This window comes from Punica granatum, chromosome 3 (assembly GCF_007655135.1).
Source record: "Punica granatum isolate Tunisia-2019 chromosome 3, ASM765513v2, whole genome shotgun sequence".
Classification (NCBI taxonomy): Eukaryota; Viridiplantae; Streptophyta; class Magnoliopsida; order Myrtales; family Lythraceae; genus Punica; species Punica granatum.
The window spans coordinates 33983949-34009492 of NC_045129.1; the positions used below are offsets into that span (position 1 = coordinate 33983949).

Genomic DNA, 25544 nt, shown 5'->3' on the forward strand with positions numbered 1-25544 from the left:
ATTATATGAGTAAAATGCAGTTTGCACCCCCACCATTGAGCTTAGTGGTAAAATGCCCCCTAACCTTTAAAATTTTACAATATGCCTCCTGACCTATTTAAAAGGAAGTAAAGTGCATCCCGAATTACTTTTCCAACCACTTTTTTTTGGCCAAAAATTAATTTATCATTAATTTCAATTTCAAAATTTTAAAAATAATTTCAAAAATTAAATAAAAAGAAACAAAAGAACGTAAGAGAGAGAGAGACCCGCTGCCAGTTTGCCAGGTGGTCGGGCAGCTAACCCCCACCTCTCCCCTCTCATCCCAAATCTCTCGCATATAACATCCTTGCTCTTCCCCGTTTTTCACATAAATGTGATTTCATTCAACCTATGTTTCTCGTTACAATTCAGCCTTTTCAGATTAATTCAATTGACCGATTAACCAAAACCCACAGTGACAGCTACTTTGTTTGGTTGTCCTCACATAGCAGATTGTGCCTGCATGCTTCAGCTTCATTAAGTTATAAGGAAATGAAATTTGTGCATAAGCTTTTGATCCTCTATAACAAATCAAATGCCTGCAATTTTCGTATTGAGCTCGTGGGTGAGAGTGTAAGCGTTGTCCTGTTCGTGGATGGTTGCGTTTGTGTTAGAGAGAGATTTAGAAATAGAAGCTCTCTTTTCCGTTTAGGATTTGGTGGTTCTTCCTTTAATTTCATATTTAAAATTTTCAAATTATATTTTAAAAACTGAAATAAATAAATTGATAATAAATTAATGTTTGACCGAAAGAAGTGATTGGAAAAGTACATGCGATGCACTTTGCCCTTTTTTAAATAGGTTAGGTGGCATAGTCCAAAATTTTAAAGGTCGGGAGGCAATTTGCCAACATGCTTAAAGGTGGGATGCAAACCACATTTTACTCTAATTATATTATTATTTAGGGTTAATTGCATCGGTGGTCCAAAAGGTTTCATAAATGTTTCAAGTTGGTCCAAAATATTTTTTTGGTAACTTGATGGTACATTAAGTTTCAAAACCGTTTCAATAGGGTACATTCTGTCATCTTACGCTTGACGCCGTTATACTCCAAACTTTTTAAAATTGCAAAACGATCCAAATTTTTGAACTTTTTCAATTTTGCCCCAACTCCCCTCTCTCCTCCACTATTCATCGTCTTCCTCCTCCCCCTCCACTGTTCCTCCTCCCGCTCCCCTCTGTTTGACTTGGCAAGTTCCCGTCCAACGACCCCTAGAGATCCGCGTAGAACGACGCTGTGGCGGTGGGGTTGAGCACGCCCCGCCGATCGCTCCACCGATGACCTCGAAGACGATGACGAGGACGAAGACGAGGGCCATGGTGATGGCTAGGGAAGCCCACAGCAGGACGTCCTGGTTGAGCCCTAGCAGGAAGGTGATGACCATTGTCGCCGCCCCGAGCGTCGAGGTGCAGAACACCCACCCGAAGGTCATTATCCTGTCCGCGACCGCCGGCTTGATTGCCCCCATCGTCCCGCCCTATGAGACAGCAGAGAATCGAAGACAGAGGGGAGGGTTTGCAAGTCCGTCGGATCGAAGGGGTGGATCTCGGAGGTCGTTGGACGGGAACTCGACAGAGGGTAGGTTTTACAGGGCCGTCAGATCGGAGGGGCGGATCTCGGGGGCTGTTGGACGGGAACTCGCCGAAACTTGCAGAAGAGAGAGAAAGTCGAGAAGGAAGAGAAAGAATGTGGGGCAAAATTGAAAAAGTTCAAAAAATTTAGGTGGTTTTGTAATTTTAAAAATTTGGAGTATAACGGCTTCAAGCGTAAGATGACGAATGTAACATATTGAAACGGTTTTGAAACTTAATATACCATTACGTTATCAAAAAAACATTTTGGACCAACTTGAAACATTTATGAAACTTTTTGGACCACCGATGCAATTTACCCTAATCTATCGTTATATTCATGCTCAATGGATGCCAATAAGTTATTGAAAGCAGTCAAATAATTACGATGTTGTTCGATGAATGATATTAATTATATTATTATTTATTGAAGTCAGTCAAGTTTTGTCTCGATAGAATTTTCATCTAACACATTGGCAACATTCTTTGCACATATATTTGATAAATGCATACTAAATGTATGTGTTTGAGTAACCAGTGCCAGACAATACATTATCACTTCACCGAACAAAAAGGAAAAAAAAAAAAGTTGATTGATTTAGGTGATTTTGATACCTCTTTCCACGTGAGATCTAGAATTTTAGTTTTGTAAATGAAGAAAATAACTAACCAAGTATTGGTTAAGTGGTAACTAGCTCTAATTTCATAAAATAAAAAACACGGGTTTGAGTCTCGAAAAGCGCACTTGTTAGGAGGGAATAATCTTTATACTTGATATCCCAGAATTAGATAGCAATGTCTCCCACAATATATATATATTAGTGGTAGAGCTCATGCGTTGCACGGGATGGAACGTAATTTTTTCATATTTTATTATATAAATGACTAAATTTACATGTTAATCAAATATTTTACGATGTTATTCCATGAATTATTTTGATTGTATTATTATTTATTGAAATCGGTCAACTTTTTTTTCGACATATAGAATTTTCATCTAACATATTGGCAACATTCTTCCACATATATTTGATAAATGCATACTATATGTGTATATGTGTTAATGAGTAAGCAGTGCTAGACAATACATTATCACTTCAACGAACAAAAAGGGCAAAAAAAAAATCGTTGATTGATTTAGGTGATGTTGGCACTCTTTCTTTAAGTAAGATCTAGAATTTTAGTCTTGTAAATGAAGAAAATAACCAATAAAGTATTGGTTTAGTGGTAAGTAGTTATAACCCCTTAAGGTGAAAAATACAAGTTCGAGTCCCAAAATGCCCACTTGTTAGGAGGACGAATTTAATACATGATCTTTCATAAATCTAAGAGCAATATCTCATAATATATAGATATATATATATATGTATGTATGTATATACTAGTTGCGAAATTCGTGTGTTGCACGGGATATAATTTGATATTTTTTTAAAGAATTCTATAATATAGTGTATTAAACATTTATGTATGTTAATATATATTATACATAAATAAAAAATATTTTAAAGATATCTCATCATAAAATCTGATTTCTTGATTTCATTAATTTTTATAATTTATATAACGTAATGTATTCGAAATAAATGAGAAAATTTTATTATATGTATCGATATTATTTAATAATCTTGAACTTTTTAAAATAAAAATTAATATTTCATCATATTAATATTACCATGAAAATAAGTATATATTAGTATATTTATTTATGCATAATATAAATGTACTTACTATATGATTACGTGGATATCCTTCAATATATATTGGAAGAAAAAATATATATAAGTTTTATGTTTTTATAGATATCTATTTTTAAAAAATAGATTAGCTAATATTTTAAAGATATATATATATATATATGAATTATATTTTCTTTTCAAAAATAAATCAGATCCGTTAACCAAAAAAGGAAAACAATTCATATTATATTTTATCTATATTCTATATGATAGTTATAAATATAAATCATCTCACACATACACATGATCTCATTCAGATCTCAAACAATACGTCTACAACTAGACGCGAGCTCTTGAAACATATGTCTATTTTTAGGTACAAGTGAGTTGATTAAATTTATGATTTGATTTATTCTCTCATTTTTATCGTAATTTTTCATTTTTTATTTTTCTCTAATTTTTGCTTTGTTTTTCTAATATCATTTCTCAAGATTGGTGGTGTTACTTTCAACTCCCGAAAGGCTATCCTTATATTCAAGCTCTCAGAATGTAAGTTCGTCTATCACTAAACATGAAGAAGGTTGTTTGTTTATTGTGTTATTTATGTTTCACTTTTGACTTTTGAATGATTTTTTTTAATTCTCAATTATTAATTATAATTTCTTTTCAGGTATACTATCCTGTGCAATGCACGGGTTCCATGACTAGTATACATTATATAATTAAATATGAGAAAGACCTCATATAGTAATCAGTAATTGGAAGTTTGCAGGCATGCCCATGCAACTCAAGATCTGCCCTCGACCAATCTCTATAGAGCAAAATATAATAAAAGATATCTATATAACCCCAAAAAAAAAAGATATCTATACACATGCATGGAGTCCGCGCTAGAATCAAATAAAAGATATATATATATATATATATATTCAAAAATAAAAAAACGAAACAAAAGATATCTATATATATATGTACGAGTCCACGCTAGAAGCAAAAGATCTTGTTAGATTTTTATTGATAATTTTATAACAAAAAAAATTTTTAACTCAAAATAATGAAAAAAAAAATTCATTCAGAAACGGAACGTTTTGAAATCATATGAAAATAAGATAAATTACATAGGAAAGCTGCAAAGAACAAAGGCTGAACTAATAGAATAAAATATCACAGTAAACAACTTCTTCAAATAATACAGTCCATATAACAAATAATGTACAGTTCGTGTTACATTCAACCTAGGATACCCATCGTCAATATCAAGCTAAACAGCTTCTTCAACATCCTACAGTAATATGAAGCAATAATATACAGTCTGTGTAACAAATAATATACAGATTTTAGAAAATATTGTTGATAATTTTAAATAATTTAAAATTTTAAAAACTCAGAAAACCGAGAAAATTTCATTCAGAAACAGAGCATTCTGAGATCATTTGGCCGAGCCCACCTTTTATCTTGCTTATATATATGTACGGTGGAGTATTTCCCACAATTTTAAATGGAGAAAATATATAATTAGGAGAGTTTTACTATTTAATGTGCGACCCGGTTAAAATCTTGATTAGTAGGAGCCCGTTAAATTTCCTTTCGGATACCGGGTAATGCAAACCGAAAAAGAAAAAAAACGTAAATACGTAGGGATATTCTTGTCCATGACCCTAAATCTAAATCAGTGGACTCTTGGCAAAGGGGATCTACTCCGTGCGATATACCAAGGAAGCTGTATTCCCCAGTTAAGGTGACGTTGAACCGATCGCCCCTTCGTTTTCATTATGTAGGTGATAGAACAGTGACACCCCTTAGTATCATCGGATTCCCTATTGTTACACCTACTATCATGTTTGGTCCATCGAACAAAAAGAATTTCAAGTTAATTAATGAGGGAAGTTAATGAGCCGGAGGAGCGCATAAAAGAATATGATGATGTACATGTATATATCCTAGAATAATTTACCGCAACGAACACAGGAAGCTTTCGTTTTGATCGAATTTGCCCTCATTCGGCTTGGGACAACTAGGGTCATGCAAGTATACTCGCTTCAATTTCGATGGTATTACTATGTTAGAATTCTGTCGATCGCATGTAATTTTAAATGACGAATCCAGTATTGGCTTTCTAGAACATATACCTGAAATATGTAGTAATTTCTGTGAAAAATCCCCACAGGGTGGCGTGCTTAGCAAGCGGTATAGGTACGCGATTAATTATTCCTTCTGGCAAGTATGATCGGTCATGAAATTCAATTAGAAATGCACTCTGGTGAGCGTACGTATATCCATAATTGGTGAGGTTGACAGAGATATGGCGTGCGATGTGAACGTTGCGGGATATTTCTATGAACAAGATCCACATGTATGTTTGAGATTGTTAAATGAATGGTGATCTTTCTCCCGTTTATCAACGACGCGTTTGATGATCTACCTATAGCTTGTAATCCACTAAGGAATTATACCAGCCAGCTAGGTTTTGCAGATTTAGTAGTTTTCCTTTGATTAATTTCCTGGAAGTAGGTAAGGCTTCTAATTAAGGGGCCATACCAAGTCTTATTGCCCGCGTATGACATTCACATACATGCATACTCAGTCTAGAAATTGATAGCCCAACATAAGAGAGTGGACTTTGGCTAAGCCAAGCCCCCACTCCCTTAATCAATTTGGTTTATTTATTTACTCTTTTCCGTTGAATTAATTGACTTGAACAGTTCTCCTCCAAGCAGAGCGTGTATTTGTACTAAATTTCCATGGAAACTTTCTTCTTAAGTAATATTTTAAGAGAAGAAACATTAAGCAATGAACTGCCCAACTTGATTTTTATAATATCCACTTGATGCCGTCAACGTCCCTAGCAAATGACCCCTCCCTATAAATATATATGACCCCCATCGTGGTTGTCCCTCCTCACTCAATCCTCATTCAATTCAATTCAATTTCAAATCCTCCTCTTATTCATCATATTTGCTAATTTCAAGTGCATAAGAGTACCGAGAGACCTCTACTAGAGAAAAAAGAAGGAAAAAAAATGCCGCCTTCAACTCTCGTCGCATTGGCTATAGCAGCGTTGTGCGTAGTTATGGGGTTCAGAAGCGGTGTCGCTGAGTTGGAGGGCGACTTCTATGAAGATTCGTGCCCAAACGCTTCGGCCATTGTACGCAGAGTATTGGAGCAGGCTCAGCAGAGGGATGTCCGCATCGGGGCCAAGCTCATCCGCCTCCATTTCCACGACTGCTTCGTCCAGGTGCGGGTCTTCCTGATCTCCTAATCTATTCACTGCACGCTCAAGTTCACATACAAGCCCTTAACGAAAATGTGCACTTCACAAGACAAACGGTTGTATTCTAATTAATCAGCTCAGTTACCTACCGATAGAAACACATACTTATGTCTTGTTGAATAATTAGTGAGCTCGATATCTTTGAATATATCGGCTTATGGTACATGGAACTCGCCCATGTTGTCCCTAGTTCCTAGGCTGGCAACAATGCCCTATTCTTATATTAACACCAGGCCTAACTTTGCTGCTACACTTGTAGGGATGTGATGGGTCGATTCTGCTGGTTAATGCAGAAGGGATCGCAAGTGAGCAAGATGCACGCCCCAATGTAAACTCAACTGCGGGATTTGAGGTGGTCGATGACATGAAGGCCGCACTCGAGAACGCCTGCCCTGGCGTGGTCTCATGCGCGGACATTCTAGCCATAGCATCGCAAGTGGCCGTCTCCTTGGTAACCACTCATATACTCTCTCATATGTACCTCAAATTATGATTTATTGACATTGAACGAAGATCAAATGTCGATATGGTTAACACGACAAGCATTCCATTGACTGAAGAATTCATGTGAAAATTTTTGTCGCAGGCGGGTGGGCCAAGTTGGGAAGTTGAATTGGGAAGAAGAGACAGTAGAACTGCAAACAGGGATGAAGCCAACACTGCCATCCCGAGTCCTGTCGACAGCCTTGCTAACATGACTAGCAAGTTCGCCGCTGTGGGCTTAGACTCAACTGATCTTGTTGCATTGTCTGGTAAGATTTCAAGCTCTCATTACACTTGTAGAGGTCGTTATTGTTACCATGTCCATACATATTTAAGATTCAAGATCACGATTCAAGGATATATATGTTAAAAAATCTACATGGTCAGATTTTACGGATTGTACGATATCCGTAAGAATGGTATGACATTGGTGATTCTTTTATGGTTTCAGTGACACTTTCTGCCTGCAGACTATGGTCAGAGTTCATGAAATGGTACAGTCTGTGTGATCTATGTCTTGGTTCAAAATTTTCAGGGGCACACACATTTGGAAGAGCCCGATGCACCACCTTCAGCCACCGCCTCTACAACTTCTCTGGCACTGGCGGCCCCGACCCCACCCTCGACTCCGCCTTCCTAGAAACACTCCGGCAAATCTGCCCCCAATCCGGCAACGGGAACACAATAACGAACCTCGACTCCTCATCTCCTGACAGCTTCGACAACAATTACTTCACCAACCTCCGGAACAACCGGGGCCTCCTCCAGACTGATCAGGAACTCTTCTCAGGTGCTGTCGCCGACACTGTATCAGCCGTCAATCGGTTTGCTGGAAGCCAGAGCGAGTTCTTCGATGCATTCGCTAAGTCCATGGTGAAGATGGGAGGTATCCGGCCACTCACGGGGAGATCCGGTGAAATTAGAGCCAACTGCAAACGAGTTAATTAAGTGTGATTAAATGTTTAATCAGTCAATTGATTAATTAAATTGTTCTTAATGTTACTATTCTTTATTTGATATGATCAATGAGCGGCAATAAATTAGTAATAAACTGTGAAATTAGTCATATATGTTTACGACTTACGATGTTGATTCTATTATTATTATTTATTGAAGCCACAATTTTGTTTCGGCGATGTTGATTTTTCTTCCTTTCCTTTTTCTTAATAATTCAAGGAAATGCACCCCTTATCCAAGATAATTAGAGGAATCTGACAAAAAGAAAAGATATGTGTTATTACTCAAAATATAAAAAAAAAAATCTTAAATGATACTATTATGATTTCTATTTTCATTGTACATGATTTGCAGACCTCTGTTGCAACCGAAAAAAATCTTAAATGATCTTCTTCTTCTTTTATAAATCTTAAATAGTTCTAATTCAAAGTGATGTGAAGAGAAAAAATCAATAAAATTACATCAATTATGAACAAATATAACAATTATTTGAGAAATTAGAACTCATTCTCTGTTTGTTGCAATCTCATCTAAGTGACAATGTAAGATCACTAAAAAATGCTGCAAACGAGCCCTCATACAGTACCAAATACAGAAAAGATGAACTTGAAATTATCCTAGGACATTCTAAAAAAAAAAAGTTATATATATATATATATGCTAAGACATGAGAAATTATTGCATGAATTTACGAGTTCAATATATATATCATGGTGCATGCATTTATCTTTATCTGATCGTGGTGCCGGTGATTCCTAACATGATTTTTTTTTCTTTTCCTTTGGGCAGAGCTAACACGATTATTCATGTCTCGATAAACTTATGGGTATTATTGATGAGTAAAATGGGATAAATCTCACATCGAAAAGAAAAGGAAAATCCATGGGTTAATATATGGCTTGGGTACCACCACTTATCAGCTTGAGCTTTTAAGTAGAAATGGGATCAGGTCCGTATAAGCCCAGTGAAAATTCAATATGGTATCAGAGCCTAGGTTACGCATATACGTGCCTACGCGAGTGTGCGCACTCACACCACGCTAGGCCCAGTATGTCGAGTGCAGCCAAAGTGTGCGCCTCGTGTTAGTCCCCCCTCGCCCGAGCACGGAAGAAGAGCCCGACTCGAGGTCAATTGTTGAGGGCGGGTGTTTAAGGGCACGTGACAACGTGTAAGTAAAAATGGACCACACGTTGCACGTGAGGGCAAGTGTTGATGAGTAAAATAGGATAAATCTCACATTGAAAAGAAAAGGAAAATTCATGAGTTAATATATGACTTGAGTATCACCACTTATCAACTTAAGCTTTTAAGTGAAAATGGGCTCAGGCCCGCATAAGCACAATGAAAATTCAATAGGTATGGTACAATCGATCGTAAAATTTCATTCTTAAATTACCGCATATGCATTCTTCCAAATTCGAGTTAAGATAATATTATTACTCTGATTTGTGCTTGACTCACTGCCATGATTGCTCCAAAATTTAGCTGATTCCTACGAAGAATTCCTGAAAGAAACTCCAAGCCCAATCCCAAATCCAAACCTAGCAAGTTTTATATCAAATTGCAAGGGTGGTCTGTAGCTAATCTTTCTGTCAATGGATTATTGAGTTTAAAGCATGGGAAGTGTTTCTTTCTTGTGGCCGGCCAATCATTATGAAGATCGATCATCCCACTCTCGGAGCTGGTCAGTTTAGGACATACACACTAACACTATATTTTCATCCGTGAATCCATGATTAGGAATCCTAGTCAGGTATATGTGTTCGAAGTGTAGGCACTAGTACTAAAATCTACAGGTTATCTCAAATGTGAATATGGCATCGTTCGGCTGCACACATTAATAATAGATTACTTCCCTTCCTTCCTATTGTGATTTTCTTTCTCCGTGCCTTGTGAAGGGTCTTGACTCCTGAGTGCTTGAATTACTTGTAAAGGGTCTTGAGTGCTCGAATTACTTGGCCACACGACATTGAGGAGGAGAGCGGTTGGGTTCCATTGAAGTAGCAGGGACAAGTAAATTCTGTTATATATGGAGGATCCATGTTCCCCTACGCCCATGTTGGAGGCTCGGGAGAAGATTGACGTTGCCATCGAATTCCACCATATCCTTGAGATTAATGGACCAAATTATTGGGGAGGGAAAGGAGACGCTGAATGCAAGATTTATTCGTTGCCTACTATTGATTGTCCAGAACTGTGGAATGCGATGCGATCATGAGAGGACACAGGACAAAATCTTTTGGAGTTATTGCACCGAACATCAGGAGAGTGGTCTACAGCTTCGAGAAGTATGATCATCGGATTGTTATGTTGTTATATGTTCTTGTACTTGGGAAACTGGGTTACCATGATTAGACCACCGTGGATTGTACTTTCAATTGTGCTTTGAAGAGTTCTGTCTTTGATGTATTTTCCCTGAAATTGTTACGACGACTCGAAGCTCAGTTACCAATCGATATTCATGTGAGAGCGGGAGCTTATACTCCAGATACATATTTTCCTGACTGATAATACACTACCTCATCATCACGGGACATGGAACTTGACCTTTTCATCATAAGTATATAAACCCGGAGAATTTTCTTATCTGCGCTGTGCATGCGTTTGTCAACCCTTGTTTGATGACGGACAGTTTCCAGCTGTTAATGAGAGGGAGGGCTCCACTGGTCCGAGTTTATCGGTCGACCCGGCTTGTTTTAGTTGGCCAAGAAATATAAAATTCTACATGCATGTTTGACAACGGTAGGAGTTTCCTTTCCTCTTCCTGCAGAGGGTAAGCTTCTAAAAAGGTACATATCAAGTCTTCTCTCCCCGCGTTTGACAATTTACAGAGTCTAGAAGTTGAACCCAAGAGAGTGGACATATATAGGCTAACTCCCTCCCCTTCTCCTTTCTTCTTTTTTTTTTTTCCTTAAATGTCAAAGGTTTTTAAAATTTTGCGGGGCGAAGGGTGATGGGACCTTACAATGGGACCAAATTTTTGTCATATCTGCGATGAATGGTTTTTTTTAACTTAATTTTTATTTGGGCCTACATATGATTTAATCGAAGCGTTAAATCCAAAGGTTTAAGCTATCAGGTGATCACACTCAATCCTTTTAATTATAATCTAATGGCTTCTTGTTATTTTTGCTACGAAGGATTTTATGATCCTTAACACTTGAAATATGATCACACATTCGAATAGCCTCCAATGGTGTTTACACATCGACAGCCTCCGCTTGGCAGGACGGCAAAATGCAGGTGGAGGAAGCAGGGAAGAAAATGTTATCGTTATCGCCTCACCCTTCGACGTGTCAGGCCATGGGCCGTGATTATTTGTGTTCTTCGACCAGCCAACGTGTTGCGGTACTTGATAGGAAAGAAAAACGAAGGATTTTCTTTTTTCCTTTTTTTTGGTTGAGATTGGTAATGAGAAGAGGAGCCAGAGACAGAGACACATGGATATACAGCAGAAGGGGCGACAGAATCAGAAGCAGAAGGAAGATAAAATTAATTTGGGAAGCACTAGGGTCCTCAAATCTCATATAAACTCATAGTTATTCTTTTATTTTTTCTACGTGGGATTATCATTCCCAACTGCTTCAAACACAGTAACTGTACGTATTTGAGAATGACTTCGTCTAGAATTCGTCTTGGCTATAATGGCCTTGTGCGTAGTTACGGGGTTCAAGAGAGCTATCACTCGGTTGGAGACCAACTTCTGCAGTACATCATGCCCAAATGCTTTGGCCATTGTACCTAGTGTGACGGAGCAGGCCCAACAGAGTTAGATCCAGATCGGGGCGAAGCTCATCCGCCTCCATTTCTATGACTGCATCGTCCAGGTTCGAGTTTCTCTCTCCCTTATTCTATTTTTGCCGCCATAATCACACTTCGCATGTTATACGAAGCTCTCATGGAAAAACTGCACCTCATACACACACGATGAATTGTACTGTAATCGACTTCATGATCACCTACTGGGGAAACACCTGCGTATTTATCTTTTTGAATTAGTAAGCTCGATTAGTATCTTCAAATACATCAACTTATGTTATTTGGATTGGCCTTGCTGCATCAAAATCCAAGTTCCATCACTGGCTACAAAACCCTTATTAACTAGAGTAACTTGATTTCTATTTGCTGCTTAGTGTAGGGATGCGATGGGTCAATTTTTCCGAACAATGCAAACGGGATAGAGAGTGAACAAGACGCACTCACCAGTGAAGACACAGTCGCAGGACTTGAAGTGGTAACACAAACTCAATTTCTTTTATAAGATGACAGATAGTCATAGTATCTCCAGAATTGTTTCGTATGGGAAGCTCATCCTTAAAACCTGCTTCGTCTATGTTTGGATCTCTCTCCCTTAGTCTATTTTCTGTCGTAATACACTTCACGTTGCATACGAGTCCTTATGGAAAACCTGCACCTCATAGACAGACAAATGTTTGAATTTTCTACTATGTAATCAGCTCTGCCACAAGCTGACGTCGGAAAAACATACTCATCTTGAAATTAGCATATGCTCGAATATATCGACTTATGTTATAAGACCAATGTCTCAAAATCCAAGCTCCATAACTGGCTACAATGCCCAATTCTTATGTGCAGTACTTCATTTTGCTTCCCTGTACGTGTAATTATGAGGTAAATGATCTCACATCAACTAGTAACCTTGTACTAAATTTGCTGCTGATAATTGTAGGGATGTGACAGGTCATTTTTGCTGAAAAACGCAGACGAGATAGAGAGTGAACAAGACGCACGCCCAATGCAGGCCCAGCAGCAGGATTTGAAGTAGTCGACAGCATAAAGACTGCACTTGAAATCCTTGGTGTGGTGCCATGTGCTGATAAATCTGTGAAGTTAGTCATATATATTTACGACTTAGGATGTTGCTTGTATAATTTATTGAAGACTAAATCTGTACATAGTTGTGCTATTACTAAAATTGAAAAAAATAATTTTTTTAGTGAATGAAAAGAAAAATAACCTAGGTTGAGATAGAGATGGCGTGGGGTTGAAAAGAAATAAGTAAAATATAGAGTGAAAGATGATCATGTGTGAATTGATGGAGGAACGGGATAAGATATATGAGTATAAAATTTGAACAGTTTTATAATTTTATTCTTGCATTTAGTTTTACTTTTCTTCAACAAAGTAAAAAATAATATTTTAAAAAATTATACAAAAACCGATACATATATTTAGATATAGTGATTTGTCATTAATATATTAATTTTGTATACACTTTTTTATGTTACACATATGTAAATACTATTATTAATTTATATACATATATATGTTTCCATTGAATTTATATATTATTTATTTATTTTATTATAAAATTAAATAAAATAGTTTTTACGAATATTATTATTTTCCTTTAATAATTTTTATTTTTAATTTAATATTTAAATACCCATGGGGTCCACTTGGTAGATTTCTATATGCCATGCCTACAATGCTAGTGTCATGTTAGAAAAATCAGTTAAAATTGACAGGAAAGTAATAGCACACTATACATTATAAAAAAACTCATAATTTGTAATTTTTCAATTTAAATAATAAAAAGGCCAATTTTTGCTTTTTTTGGTCATCAACCTTCATAGATATTATTAATTATTTTTATTTTATTTATTTATAAATTAAAGTAAGGACATATTTTTAACTAGAAATGATTACAAATTCACTTAAAAGGAAATACTAGTAAACTTATAATTTATTTTTTTTAAAGAGTTTTCTTATATATTCTGTCGTTCAAGTATTATGTATTTTAACCGTATCAAAAAAACACTACAAGAAAAGGGTCTATGCCGATGCAGTTTTGAACTTTTTCAAATGCAAAAGTGTATCGGCATAAATCTTGCCAACGCATCTTCCAGCACATTTTTTTGCTTCATAATAGCTAGGCTTGCTGATGCACCTAAAAAGTGCTTCGGCAAAAGCTAATCTTTGCCAACATAAAAAAGTGCATTGGGTTAAGTTCTCGTTGTGTCGATGCACTTTATGCGTCAGCAAATACATTTTTCTTTTTTAAAAAAAAAAAAACTTGTGCCCATGCCTTTGTGGGTCGACAGATGCTTTTTTTAATTAAAAAAAATGTTAATTGTACCGGTGGTCCAAAAAGTTTCATGAATGTTTCAGGTTAGTCCAAAATGTTTTTTTGATAACTTGTTGGTATAAAAAGTTTCAAAACCATTTCAATGTAATGCATTCCGTCAATTGCCGCTAACGCCATTAACATTTTGCCGACGTGGCGCGTTCTATGTGTCACTTTTATTACATTGAATTAATCATAGTGTGTCACGTCATTTAAGAGGATATAAAATTTGAAAAAGTCAAATAAAAATACAAAAAATAAAAAAATATAGAAAAATACTAAAAATATAGAAAAATAAAATAAAAAAAATATTTTTAAAACTTTTAAATGTTTTAAAACTTTTAAAAATAATAATATTAAAAATAATATTATTATTATTTTTAAAAATTTTTAAAAATAATTTTAAATTAAAAAAATAAAAATAATTTAAAAGTTTAAAATTATTTTTAAAAGTTTTTAAAATTTTAAAAATAATTTTTTTATTATTTTTTGTATTTTTATTGGACTTTTTCAGATTTTATATCCTCTTAAATGACGTAGCGCACTGTGATTAGTTTCATGTAACAAAAGTGATACATATGACGCACCATGTCAGCAAAATGTTAATAGCGTTAGAGGCAATTGACGAAATGCACTACATTGAAACGGTTTAGAAACTTTTTGTACTAATAAGTTACAAAAAAATATATTGAACTAATCTGAAATATTCATGAAATTTTTTGGACTATCAGTGCAATTAACTCATGGAAAATAGCACCCTAAATTCTTCATTAAGCCAACTAAGAGAACGTCCGACTCTAGGGATGGGCCTTCTTCTTGGGCTTCTATCTATCAATCCAGTCCATGAATTCATTGGCCTACTCAATTTCTATTCGATCTGTCTCGCCAATAATTCAACACGCTCTTCATGTCCCAGTGAACTTATGGGCATGATAAGTGTAAGATCGTTAATTCCGTCATTAAATTATCAGTTATGCATTGCTTCTACGTTCAAAACCATAATAAATTATAAGATTCGAGTGAAGATATATATTATTATTACTTTGATTTAAAGGAAAAGAAAAGGATAATGAAAAAAAAAAGAAAAAAAAACATCATGCTTAAGAGAAATTCGTGTTATTGACCCCTAAAACATCGGTCTCTTGTTAGATCAAAAGACAAGAAATGGTCAACACTCGATCGAAACTGAACTCACTGCCACGTTTGCTCCAATACTTAGCTGATTCCTAGGAAGAGAAAAACTCCAATCCCAATCCCAACCCCAATTCCGATTCTTCTTCTTCTTTTTGTCTGTTGTTGTTGTTGTTTGTTCTGCTTCCGGGTTACATTATATTTCTGATCTAGCTGTCTCGTGGAAATCTATGAACGCGACACAAACGTTCATATGTCAATCCGACTTGATCAACCCTCTGGCCACCATGGGCCTTCAGATGTCCTGCATCCTGGTCCTCTCCCACATCTTCCACCTCGTCCTCAAGTCCATTGGCCACTCCGGCCCCATCGCACAGATTCTGGTCCGTATCATACACTATTCCTAGCTAGGAATCTTCTTCGCGCTGATCTTTTGTATCATTAGTTTTTCTCTTTTGATGAGCTCAATCTTTGAATACCCCACCTCACAAGCACAAGCATTTGGATATATAAGCTTCATAATCATATGGTGCCTTTATCTCACTAAAAAAAATCGAGGGCAAGCCAGTGGAAACCGAACCTAATCGGGGGACTAGTCATTGAGCTTCACATGTCCTTATTGCTGCTCGACCAACAGAACATACATACATATATATATATATATATATATATATATATGTTAAACTGTTGGATTCTTGTTATCTTTTGGGTGGATAAGATCTATGTATCTTGCGTTTGGTACGATCAACATGGTTTCTTGTTTCACTCTACAAGAACACCTAAATCATTCTACACCAGAGAAAAGAAATATATATGTTGCTTGATCAATCGTAATGCACTCAATATGTTGAGCGGAATCGATTCATATGGATTCCACGTAATTTTATGTCTCTAATTCTTTTCGAATGCCATGCCGTCCATGATCTCAACTCTCAAGTTGCAGCCAACAATTTTCATCTATTTGTGTTCTGTGCTGGCAGGCTGGATTAGTGTTGGGCCCCAGCGGGCTGTCCCGGATCTCGAAGATCAAAGAATTCTTCTACCAGCCATCGGCTTACGACTACTACTCGGTCATTGGGTTCTTCTTCAGCATTATATTTACGTTCCAGCTCGGCCTCGAGACAGACATCCCCTACACCGTCCGGACCATCCAAACTGCAGCCACTGTGGCATACTGCGGCATCCTATTTAGCTTCGTGTCGGGAGGAATTGTCTCCATCTTCCTCTACAAACACCTGGAATTCATTGGCAGCAACTACTTTGTTTATGGCTTGTTCGTGATCATGATACTGGCGGACACAGCCCCACAGGGAACTGCCCGCATGGCAGCCGAGCTCAAGATTGCGACCTCTGATGCTGGCCGATTGGCTGTCTCCTGCTCCCTGATCAACGACCTATCATGCATTCTGTTATTCTGCCTGATAGTCAGTCTCAACTCCGGGAAAGGATTTGGGCATGGGATTGTCTGCCTCCTGATAACCATTGGGATGATATTCATCATCAAGTACTTGGTGAAGTGGTTCAACCGGCGGAACCGGAATCAGAAGTATTTAAAAAACACGGAAGTCTTTGTAATTTTATCTCTCGTGATTGCGCCCTCAATTATCATTGAGTTGATGTCCTTTAACAGCATGGTGAACTGTTTCCTGATAGGCCTCATGTTCCCTAGGGAGGGAAAATCCGCACGAACTTTATTGTTCAAGCTCAGTTACTCGCTTCACAACTTCATACTCCCGATTTATTTCGGATACATTGGGCTTCAGTTCAATGCTGAGTATTTAGGAAAAGTGAAAAACGTGGTGCTCGTCTTGATCATAGTAGGGCTGAGTGTTTTGGGGAAGATTTGTGGGACCCTTGCAGCTTACCAGTATCTGAAGCTTCCATTGAATGAGGGACTCGTTATGGGTTTTCTCTTGAACTTGAAAGGGCATGCCGACCTTGTCCTCCTCGGTGGCATCTCGAAACTCATCGTAAGTTCATCTCGGCTTCGTTGATGATTTCGGAGAATGGTCTCCACTTTTCTGTTTTCTCATGGATAAAGCTTTCATGCTTTTGACTGAAAATACTTCCAAGGTGCAGTTGAAACAGAGTTATCAACACTTAGAAAAAAAAACACCAATTTTTCTCATCATCTCGGGCTAGACATTCTGAGAATTTCGTGTTGGTTTTTGCAGACATGGACTTTGAGATCGCGTGATCTGCTGACAATAACAATAGTACTGAACTCAGTTATATCAGGTATAGGCATTGCTGTCTTCATGAGAAGAGAGGAAGCGAGACTGGCCCACAGGTACCGTTTCCTTGAGCCACAGGATACTGACCAGGAGCTTCGGGTCCTCGCCTGCGTGTACGGGTCCCGTCACCTGGCAGCCACGATTGCGGTCATCTATGCCCTCAGAGGATCCAAGACCGCGCCCATCGCCCCTTACCTGATGCACCTAATCGAGCTCTCTGAGAAGCAGAAGTCCTTGAAGTCGTACCACGAGCTTGAGGAAGATGAGCTTAACAGCGAGGAAAATTATGGTGGGAATGATGTGCTCGAGATCAATGATGCTGTGGATGCCTTTGCCGTCGACAATAAGATTTTGATCCACCAGGTCAGTCGGAACAAAAATCCAGCAGTTTGATTTCATTAAATTTCAGTTGAAAGTATTTCTAGGTGAATGAAACTATTTGGGTATGTATGAACTGAATCGGAAAAATTGATATTGTCCAAAACACGCGCAAGAACAAATAATATGAACGGATTGAATTTTATCAGCCGAGCTGCATTGTGGCTTAGTTTAATATACCCGATCAGGATTTATGCATTCATCTGCAATTTATATTGAATTTGATGACTTTTTTCATTGGCTGAAACTTCGGCAGCTTAAAGCCGTATCATACTTTTCCACCATGTACGAGGATGTCTGTGATGGGGCCGAGGATCTCCGGGTCTCGATCGTACTGATCCCTTTCCATAAGCACCAGCGGATTGACGGGAAGATGGAGAGCGGGAAGGAAGGGATCAGAACAACAAACCAGAGGATCCTCCGCCATGCCCCATGCTCAGTGGGAGTCATTGTTAGCCGGGGCCCTGCCGGAGTCCCAGGTTTCACACAGATCCTGAGCGGTTCAGTACAGCACGTGGCATGCCTCTTTTTCGGCGGGTCTGATGATCAGGAGGCCCTAGCCTGCAGTAAGCGAATGGCTGCCCATCCAATGGTGAATTTGACGATTATCAGGTTCGTGTCCATGTCCTCGTCCCTGTCTGCGGGCTCATCAAACGTGGAAGATGATGTCTACTTTACAGACTTTTACAACAGGCAAGTCATCAACTTATCCTAAACCTTTAAGCTCTGGTAGAAAGTGCGCTAATGTATTAATATTCCTGTTAACGTGCAAGCAGAGCTGGACAGATGCGGCTAAGGGTGGATAGTAACATTAGATTATATAGATAAGATTTAGGAGATTAGCATGCTTCAATTCAAAACCAGAGTTTATCCTAATTACCAAGTTAAGTGACTTTTTCAGTCCTGTCGACTTTCAGGTACATAAGGTCGGGGCAGATTGGGTACGTGGAGAAGCACGTGAGGAACGGGGCAGAGTCTCTGGGAATCCTCAGAGAGATCGGGGAGATGTATTCTCTATTCATAGTAGGAAAAGGAAAGAGGGGGCACTCCCCGATGACGACTGGCATGAGCGACTGGGAAGAATGTCCCGAGCTCGGGATTGTTGGAGACATCCTGGCTTCCTCAGAGTTTAACATTGGAGGCTCGGTTCTCATAATTCAGCAGCATAGGAACACAAATGTTTAATGGTTTTCTTTAAACGAAAGCGATTTGGTTTTAAGGACAGCAGCAATAGACTTCTATAATAATTAGAAATTTTTTAACATGCTTGATCAGTGCACGTTGGTCTTAAACTCCCATATTTGTTCTGAGAAACTCCCTATCAACTTATATGCTGGACATGCTGAGATCGACTGAACTACATTGAACTGAATTCAAATCGTTCCTGTTTATAGAGGTCAGAAGAATCGAACCATAGTTCCGATAAATGATTGAACTTACAAGAATGAAAACTGTACTTGGGTGATTGGCCCATCGTTAGAGGGAAAACAGAGCTATCAATCAGAGGAGTCGGGAAAGCTGGTTCTTCAACTGGAGAAAGAATGAATGCCTGAAATGTTCCGAACGCGGGAACTCATCTTGCTCGATTACAAGGATTTAGCAAATTCCAACAGAAGAAAGAGTTACCTCGCAGGGTGGCTTCACCATCTCTATCACTTTCTATTATGAGCTATCGGCTTCATGAGCTTTGCAAATTACAGGCTACAGATTACAACATGACAAACACAAATACTATATTAATCGGACTTACATGGAGAAGATCAGGCTTCTCGGCTCCATGGAGGTGAATAAATCGAAACTCTGGGACCTATATATCTAAAGAATAACAATAGATGCTAGTTCCTATAAATTGAACTCTACTCTCTAAACTCTTTTTGGCTACAGTCCTGTCCTCAATTTTCCCTGCCACTGCCTCTTATGCCGCTTCTCGTAAAGCCTTGTGAGAAGATGGTAGTACACGAGCTCGTTCCACGTGTCGGGAACTCCGGGGAGGCACCAGTGGCTGCAATCTTGTGGGATAGACGGCGATCTTCTCTTCTCTTCGGTGGAATTCTGTTCCCTGTAGATTGAAGGGTGCGCATCCTTCCTAAAGTCGGACATCTTCGTGATGTTGAGAAAGATCACGGGCGTCTTCATCCCCTTCATTACTGACTCAAGGATCCTCATTTTCTGTGGATAGAATGACAATTTTTCCTCGTCCAGTATTGGCTCGGTCTCTTTGTCGCATTCCCCACCCGAGTTCCACTGCCCCCCACTGCATAAGACGTTCTCAGTTTCAGTTGCTTTTATCTTAATGATATCGCAATTGCAAAGAAGCAGAATTTTCATTGCTCAGGCTTACAAGAAATGGGAAGAAGAGTAGCCTCTGAAGAACACGGTGGTCCTGGTCGGGTCCACATTGGAGTCGACCCATCTAGCCCAAGTCAACATCGCCTTCCAAAAGGCTAGTCGAGCACTCAATTCACTGTGTACATGCTCGCCTTCTTGATAATAGCCCTTCCTGAAAATTTAGTCTAAATAACATTTCACTTATGCCAGATGTTTATAGTTTCCGTTATGAAAAGATTGGTGAAACTGGAAACTAGATATTACCCCATAAGAGTCTTCTCGTGAGTCCACCAATGGCCCGTGTTGAAGATGAGAACATCGGCATTCTTGTACTTATCAGATGATCCCTCCACCAAATCGAGACGAAGGGTCTCCTTCTTCGACCCATTTTTCTCCGGGACTTCCCATTCCCGAACTAAAAATGGCGTTCTGAAGAACTCCACCGAGGAGTTATAGTCCTACAAATGGATCAGAACAATAGCGATTGAGATCTTCATTCGGGATGAATATGACCATCAAGAAACCATCAGACATTGCACACGAATGGTGTACCTGAAATATGAATGAGTAGGATCCCTCTGCTCGGAATTCCTCCTTCCCGGAGGCCTCAAAAACTTTGCTCTTGTCCGTAACCGAATTTCTCAGTATACAAACAAGAGACTCCCACATGTTCCGGTTGAGGGAATCGCCAACGAACACGAGCCGCTTTCCTGTCAACATCTTGAGCATTTTCTTGCCATTCAACCTGCAAATGACATCAATTTACCGAAACAAATGGATCAATGGACAGAACAGTCCGATAAACGATAACTGTGAATCCCCGTGCCTTCTTCTAACAGGGCTTATGCTTTTAGATCAGATAGCGAGCGATCTCTTCAGAATTGACGAACTCGGCTTGAGAGATTCTACCTTGGGATATTGCAACCCCGGGGCTGCCACCGGTACCAGAGAAACCTGGAGTCAGGCCGACCATTGAGGTGGCAGTCGAAAGGCTCGTCGATGTGGGGGCAAGATCCGGGCGGGTACAGAGGGTAGTAAGAATCATCTTTCACCCATCTCCCTTGGTATAAATTGCAGGTCTTGCGCTTCTTCTTCGCCGGCCCATTTCGCCTCTTCCGCTTCCTAGAGTGGGGGTGGGGAGAGGCGGAGGCGGAGGCGGAGGCGGAGGCGGAGGCGGAGGCGGAGGTAGAGGAGGAGGCGGAGGAATTGGGACGGTTAGGTGGCTGGGAAGAAGGAGGAGGGGAGGTGGCCGGGGTGGTGGGGAGGACGATGAAGTGGGAGGAGGGGCTGGAGCTTGTTCGGAGGAGGGGCTGGAGCCAAGGGGAGGAGGTGGAGGAGGAGGAGGAGGGAGTGAGGGCGACGGCGAGGAGGAGGGTGAAGAAGATGACGGTGAGGGCGAAGCTGAAAGCGATGGCCTTGGTGGTCGGAGCGGTGAGGAGGAAGGAGAGCGAGGACTTGTGGTCAGGTTTTTTCGGAGTGTGGAGGTTCACAGGCGTTGCAGGCGGCCGCGGTGATGGTGAATCCGCCATGGGAAGTGATGTCAGGGAGAGAAGGAGGAGGAGGCAGAGTAAGAAGAGGTGGAGAGAAAGTGAGGGAGCAGAGAGTTCGGTTGGGGAAGGGAAGAGAGAGAAAAACGCGAGGGAAGAGACACAGTTTGACTGATTAAAATCATTTACTTTAATTTAATTATAAATAACAAAAGCATTTTTGGGGTGATTAATGTGCTTCGAAATCGAGACAGACAATTAAAAGTTATTAGCAGAAAATAATAGAAGCAAAAAAAAAATGAAAAAGGAGTGGAGATGCGGGGCATCGATCCCCGTGCCTCTCGCATGCTAAGCGAGCGCTCTACCATCTGAGCTACATCCCCTGCGGTGTACACGTGCTCCTAAGAAAACTAAAGCGTTAAAATGAAGAAATGGATGTGGTCCGATGAGCCTCTTTGTGGGCAGGGGCGAGGCGACTGACCCCCTCAATCCATCATCGGTCCATCCCTCGTTGTAACCCTTTAAAATGGTCTGATCGCACTTCAGCCTAAAAGCCCATATATAATGTTGAAGCCTGTTAGTTGATTAGCTGATAGATAATCCAATCCAATATATACCATTTTTGCTAGATCTTATTAGGGCTGGCAATTTGTGTTGTGTCGTGTTTATACGTGTCGTGTCTAAATGGATTTGTGTCATCAAAGTCATAACACGTACACGACACGATTATTAAACGGGTCAGGTTTTGGAAACACAAACACGACCTGTTTATATTCGTGTCAACCCGGATATGACACGTTTAAACCTGTTTATCGAAACGTGTCATAATAGGTACACATGTCCGTACACGACACGATTATAACCGGTTACCCGACACGTTAACACGACCCGTTTATCCAATCAACCCGATTATACGGACATGTTAACACGACTCGTTTATTCGACACGTTAACACAACCCGTTTATTCAACACGTTAACACAATTACAACCTGTTTAACACGACCCGTTTATTTGACACATTAACACAATTATAACCTGTTTATTCCGAATAAAAATTTCGAAAAAGTTAACCATACTTATTTCATTCATAGAAATGGATCATAATTTAGGAAGTACAAAGATCATGAGATATAAGTCTACTCTTAAGTCTTAAAATAGATTACAATAACTTGTAATAGCATCATATCATTGATGCTTCCAAAGTAGGCATTCATCATCAGAACTCAAAAGGAGCATAAACACATATAAATATATATGTTCATAATCACCTTTAAAACTTTTCTCTAATTGTCCAATCATCTTGAAGAGCTGATCGAAATGGGGCTTGCAGTATAACACTCCGTCATAGGAGGAGTAATTACTCAGCTGCAAAACATACATGAAGTCAAACACTGAATGGCATAGGAACCGGAGAACTCAAACTCGTCTTGAACTTATCAATCTTCACAAGAGAAGGCCATAACAAGACAATCATTCCAAGATGCAGCTATCGATGAATATCGAACCATTGACTAGACAGATCAATTTTAAGGAACTAATCAATGAGTTGCCGTCATGAATCATGATCATCGAGCTGGTCCTTGATGTCAAATGGAAAGAACTAAAACACAGGCAGGACAAAGTACTAGAAAACAAAAACTTCAGCTTCAACCAATTCTCGCTAGTGTTTCTGAACAGATTCATAACCTGGCTCAAGCAAACACATATAATCGGTCCCATTCAATTCAAGGCACAACATGGCTTTCTTTTCCATTATCAATTAATTTGATGAAGCAAAGCAGAGTGAAAAATTAGACGAAATCAAAGATGCAGCAAAGCAGAGCAGGGAAGGGGAGTGCAGCGGGCGGGTCTGCAGAGCAGCAGCAAGGATACCTGAGGTCGAGGTCGTGCGGTTGAGGTCTTGGTGACGTCGCAACGGCTGAACAGTTAGAGGCTCAACGGTCGACGACTCGAGGGTCGCGGGGTGGAGGTCGCGGGGTTGAGCTGGGTTCGAGGTCGACATCGTATGAGGTCGAGGACCGAGCCAACATCGCTTCGTTTGAGACTCTAAGGTCAGAGAGAGGGCTCGAGTCGAGGTTCGGGGGGTCGCGGTCACGGGGGTCCGAGGTCGCAGGGTCGAGCGAAACAGCGGAGCGAATCGTGGACGATGGAGCGATGGAGGCTTCTTCAGTTCTTCTGCTGACAAAGGTGGAGGCGGAACGCCGGAATCGAAGGAGGAAGGGAAGGGACGAAGTCACTGACTCACTGTCACGAAGGGTTACGGGGTAAGGTTTCGCGATCGAGCGTACAGGAACACGAACGGGAAGGCTTAGGCAATCAGTACTCAGTAGCACTAGCACCGCAGGTCGCACCGTCGCGGATTCGCAAGACAGGAGGCGCGACTCACAGGACAGGAGGCAGGAGCAGGGCTGCAGGACAGGAGGAATTTCAAAATTAGGGTTAGTGGAAGGCTATATTGGTAAATTCGATTAGATAAACGGGTTAACGGATTACACGATTAAATAACACGATTAGACACGTCTAAATAAACAGGTTTAATTGTATCTAATCGAGTTATGCGGGTTCAACCCGTTAAGACACGTTTATTAATCGTGTCTAAACGGGTTGAACCCGTTTAGACCGAATATCAAAAAACCTCAACCCGAACCCGTTTAACTTCGTGTCGTATCCATGTCGTGTTATCCTGTCGTGTCAAATATTGTCGGCCCTAGATCTTATCATGCTTGAATTTTATACCCTTGCTTGCTCGATTTTTGTCGAGAGGTCGAGCGAATCCTCACCACATCAAAAAAGAATATCTGATGATGCTAGAATTGTTCATGAGGATATACGTACATCGCATTCATACGAGCTTCTTGCATCGTACAACTAAGTTTGAACATTTCACTATCATAACATCATTTCATAATTTTATCCATATATACTCTGCTTACTAGGTATGCCTTGATTTGATTGTGACCCCCCCGGTTCATGTCCTTGACATTATCAAACCTGAACCCAAGGGAGAGTCAAGAGTCTTGCTGTCCACGGAAGGCTTACCCGATCAAACTAAAACGTATATCCTATCAATAAGTTCGACAAATTCGTCATATCATGGACGACCCTCTCAAAAATTGGCACGATGATCTGCTTCCGATATTCCCTTTTTGTCTAGTATATTTAGCATCTCTACATCGATAATTTTCAATTTCGAATGCATCTATCATTGTAGAACCTGCTGCATAAATTCAGAGAATCGAGTTTTCCACCCAAAATAACGTTTGATATTCTTCTTATTGAAATAAACAACAAAAGAATCATAATTTACAACAGCATCTCTTCAAAAAAACCGCACACACTAACTTATATATATGCAAAATCTCACACTATCAATGATTCAAATCCTGGTAAAAAGAAGATTTAACTCTTTCATATTATACAATCAATCATTAATTAACCGATCTGCACCGGTTCGGTTGCGCAATATTCCTCGGGCTCGTACTCAGTCCTCATGGGTGGTCGTCAGACTCGGGGGGCTGCGGGGAGACGGGGATGGCTCGCCGCCAGCAGGCATGTCGGAGAGGGCGGCCATGAAGCGGCGGATGCTGACCGAGCGGACGGGCCGGAAGCTGAGTGACTTCTTGGCCTTGTCCTTGGAGAAGACGTCCGAGGATTTCGAGAGGATGAGGTAGACCAGAGCCTGAACCAGCACGAACATCCCCACCTTCAGGAGGACATCCCCTAGCGAGTTCGTGTCCATCAAGGCCATCGATACACAATACCGAAGATCGATCGATCGATCAGAGAGTTATCTGCCGGGATTCGAGATGTGGTGAAAGTTCGGATTCGCAGAGGTAATAGTTGGATGTCGGGAAAGGACGATGAGATTCCTAAGACGAACAATCGGTCGCTTTATATATATAAATTGCGAGAGAAGG

At 39.7% G+C, this 25544-nt stretch overlaps 5 protein-coding genes and 1 non-coding gene across 6 annotated transcripts; 2 read left to right on the forward strand and 4 right to left on the reverse strand.

The window, feature by feature from the left end:
* Window positions 1-1148: 1148 nt before the first annotated feature.
* LOC116200571 (aquaporin SIP1-1-like) lies at window positions 1149-1490 on the reverse strand. The gene has a single exon (XM_031531406.1). The coding sequence runs from the start codon at window positions 1488-1490 to the stop codon at window positions 1149-1151; it is 342 nt and encodes a 113-aa protein (XP_031387266.1).
* A 4665-nt stretch (window positions 1491-6155) lies between these two features.
* On the forward strand, window positions 6156-8091 carry LOC116199016 (peroxidase A2-like). The gene is made up of 4 exons (XM_031529306.1): window positions 6156-6504; window positions 6800-6991; window positions 7127-7292; window positions 7559-8091. The coding sequence occupies exons 1-4, from the start codon at window positions 6289-6291 to the stop codon at window positions 7969-7971; spliced, it is 987 nt and encodes a 328-aa protein (XP_031385166.1). The 5' UTR covers window positions 6156-6288; the 3' UTR covers window positions 7972-8091.
* Window positions 8092-15330: 7239 nt separating this feature from the next.
* LOC116199280 (cation/H(+) antiporter 2-like) lies at window positions 15331-19103 on the forward strand. Its single transcript, XM_031529579.1, has 5 exons — window positions 15331-15582; window positions 16180-17169; window positions 17374-17796; window positions 18068-18504; window positions 18729-19103. The coding sequence occupies exons 1-5, from the start codon at window positions 15430-15432 to the stop codon at window positions 18994-18996; spliced, it is 2271 nt and encodes a 756-aa protein (XP_031385439.1). The 5' UTR covers window positions 15331-15429; the 3' UTR covers window positions 18997-19103.
* A 264-nt stretch (window positions 19104-19367) lies between these two features.
* LOC116199254 (protein trichome birefringence-like) lies at window positions 19368-21764 on the reverse strand. The gene is made up of 5 exons (XM_031529552.1): window positions 21049-21764; window positions 20692-20884; window positions 20404-20597; window positions 20153-20311; window positions 19368-20065 (listed from the first exon to the last, which is right to left on the reverse strand). The coding sequence occupies exons 1-5, from the start codon at window positions 21666-21668 to the stop codon at window positions 19690-19692; spliced, it is 1542 nt and encodes a 513-aa protein (XP_031385412.1). The 5' UTR covers window positions 21669-21764; the 3' UTR covers window positions 19368-19689.
* A 172-nt stretch (window positions 21765-21936) lies between these two features.
* Window positions 21937-22009, reverse strand: TRNAA-AGC. Its single transcript has one exon. It is a non-coding gene; the product is annotated as a tRNA-Ala (tRNA).
* A 2858-nt stretch (window positions 22010-24867) lies between these two features.
* Window positions 24868-25544, reverse strand: LOC116198835. The gene has a single exon (XM_031529090.1). It carries the CDS (start codon window positions 25373-25375, stop codon window positions 25109-25111), a length of 267 nt encoding a protein of 88 aa, XP_031384950.1. The 5' UTR covers window positions 25376-25544; the 3' UTR covers window positions 24868-25108.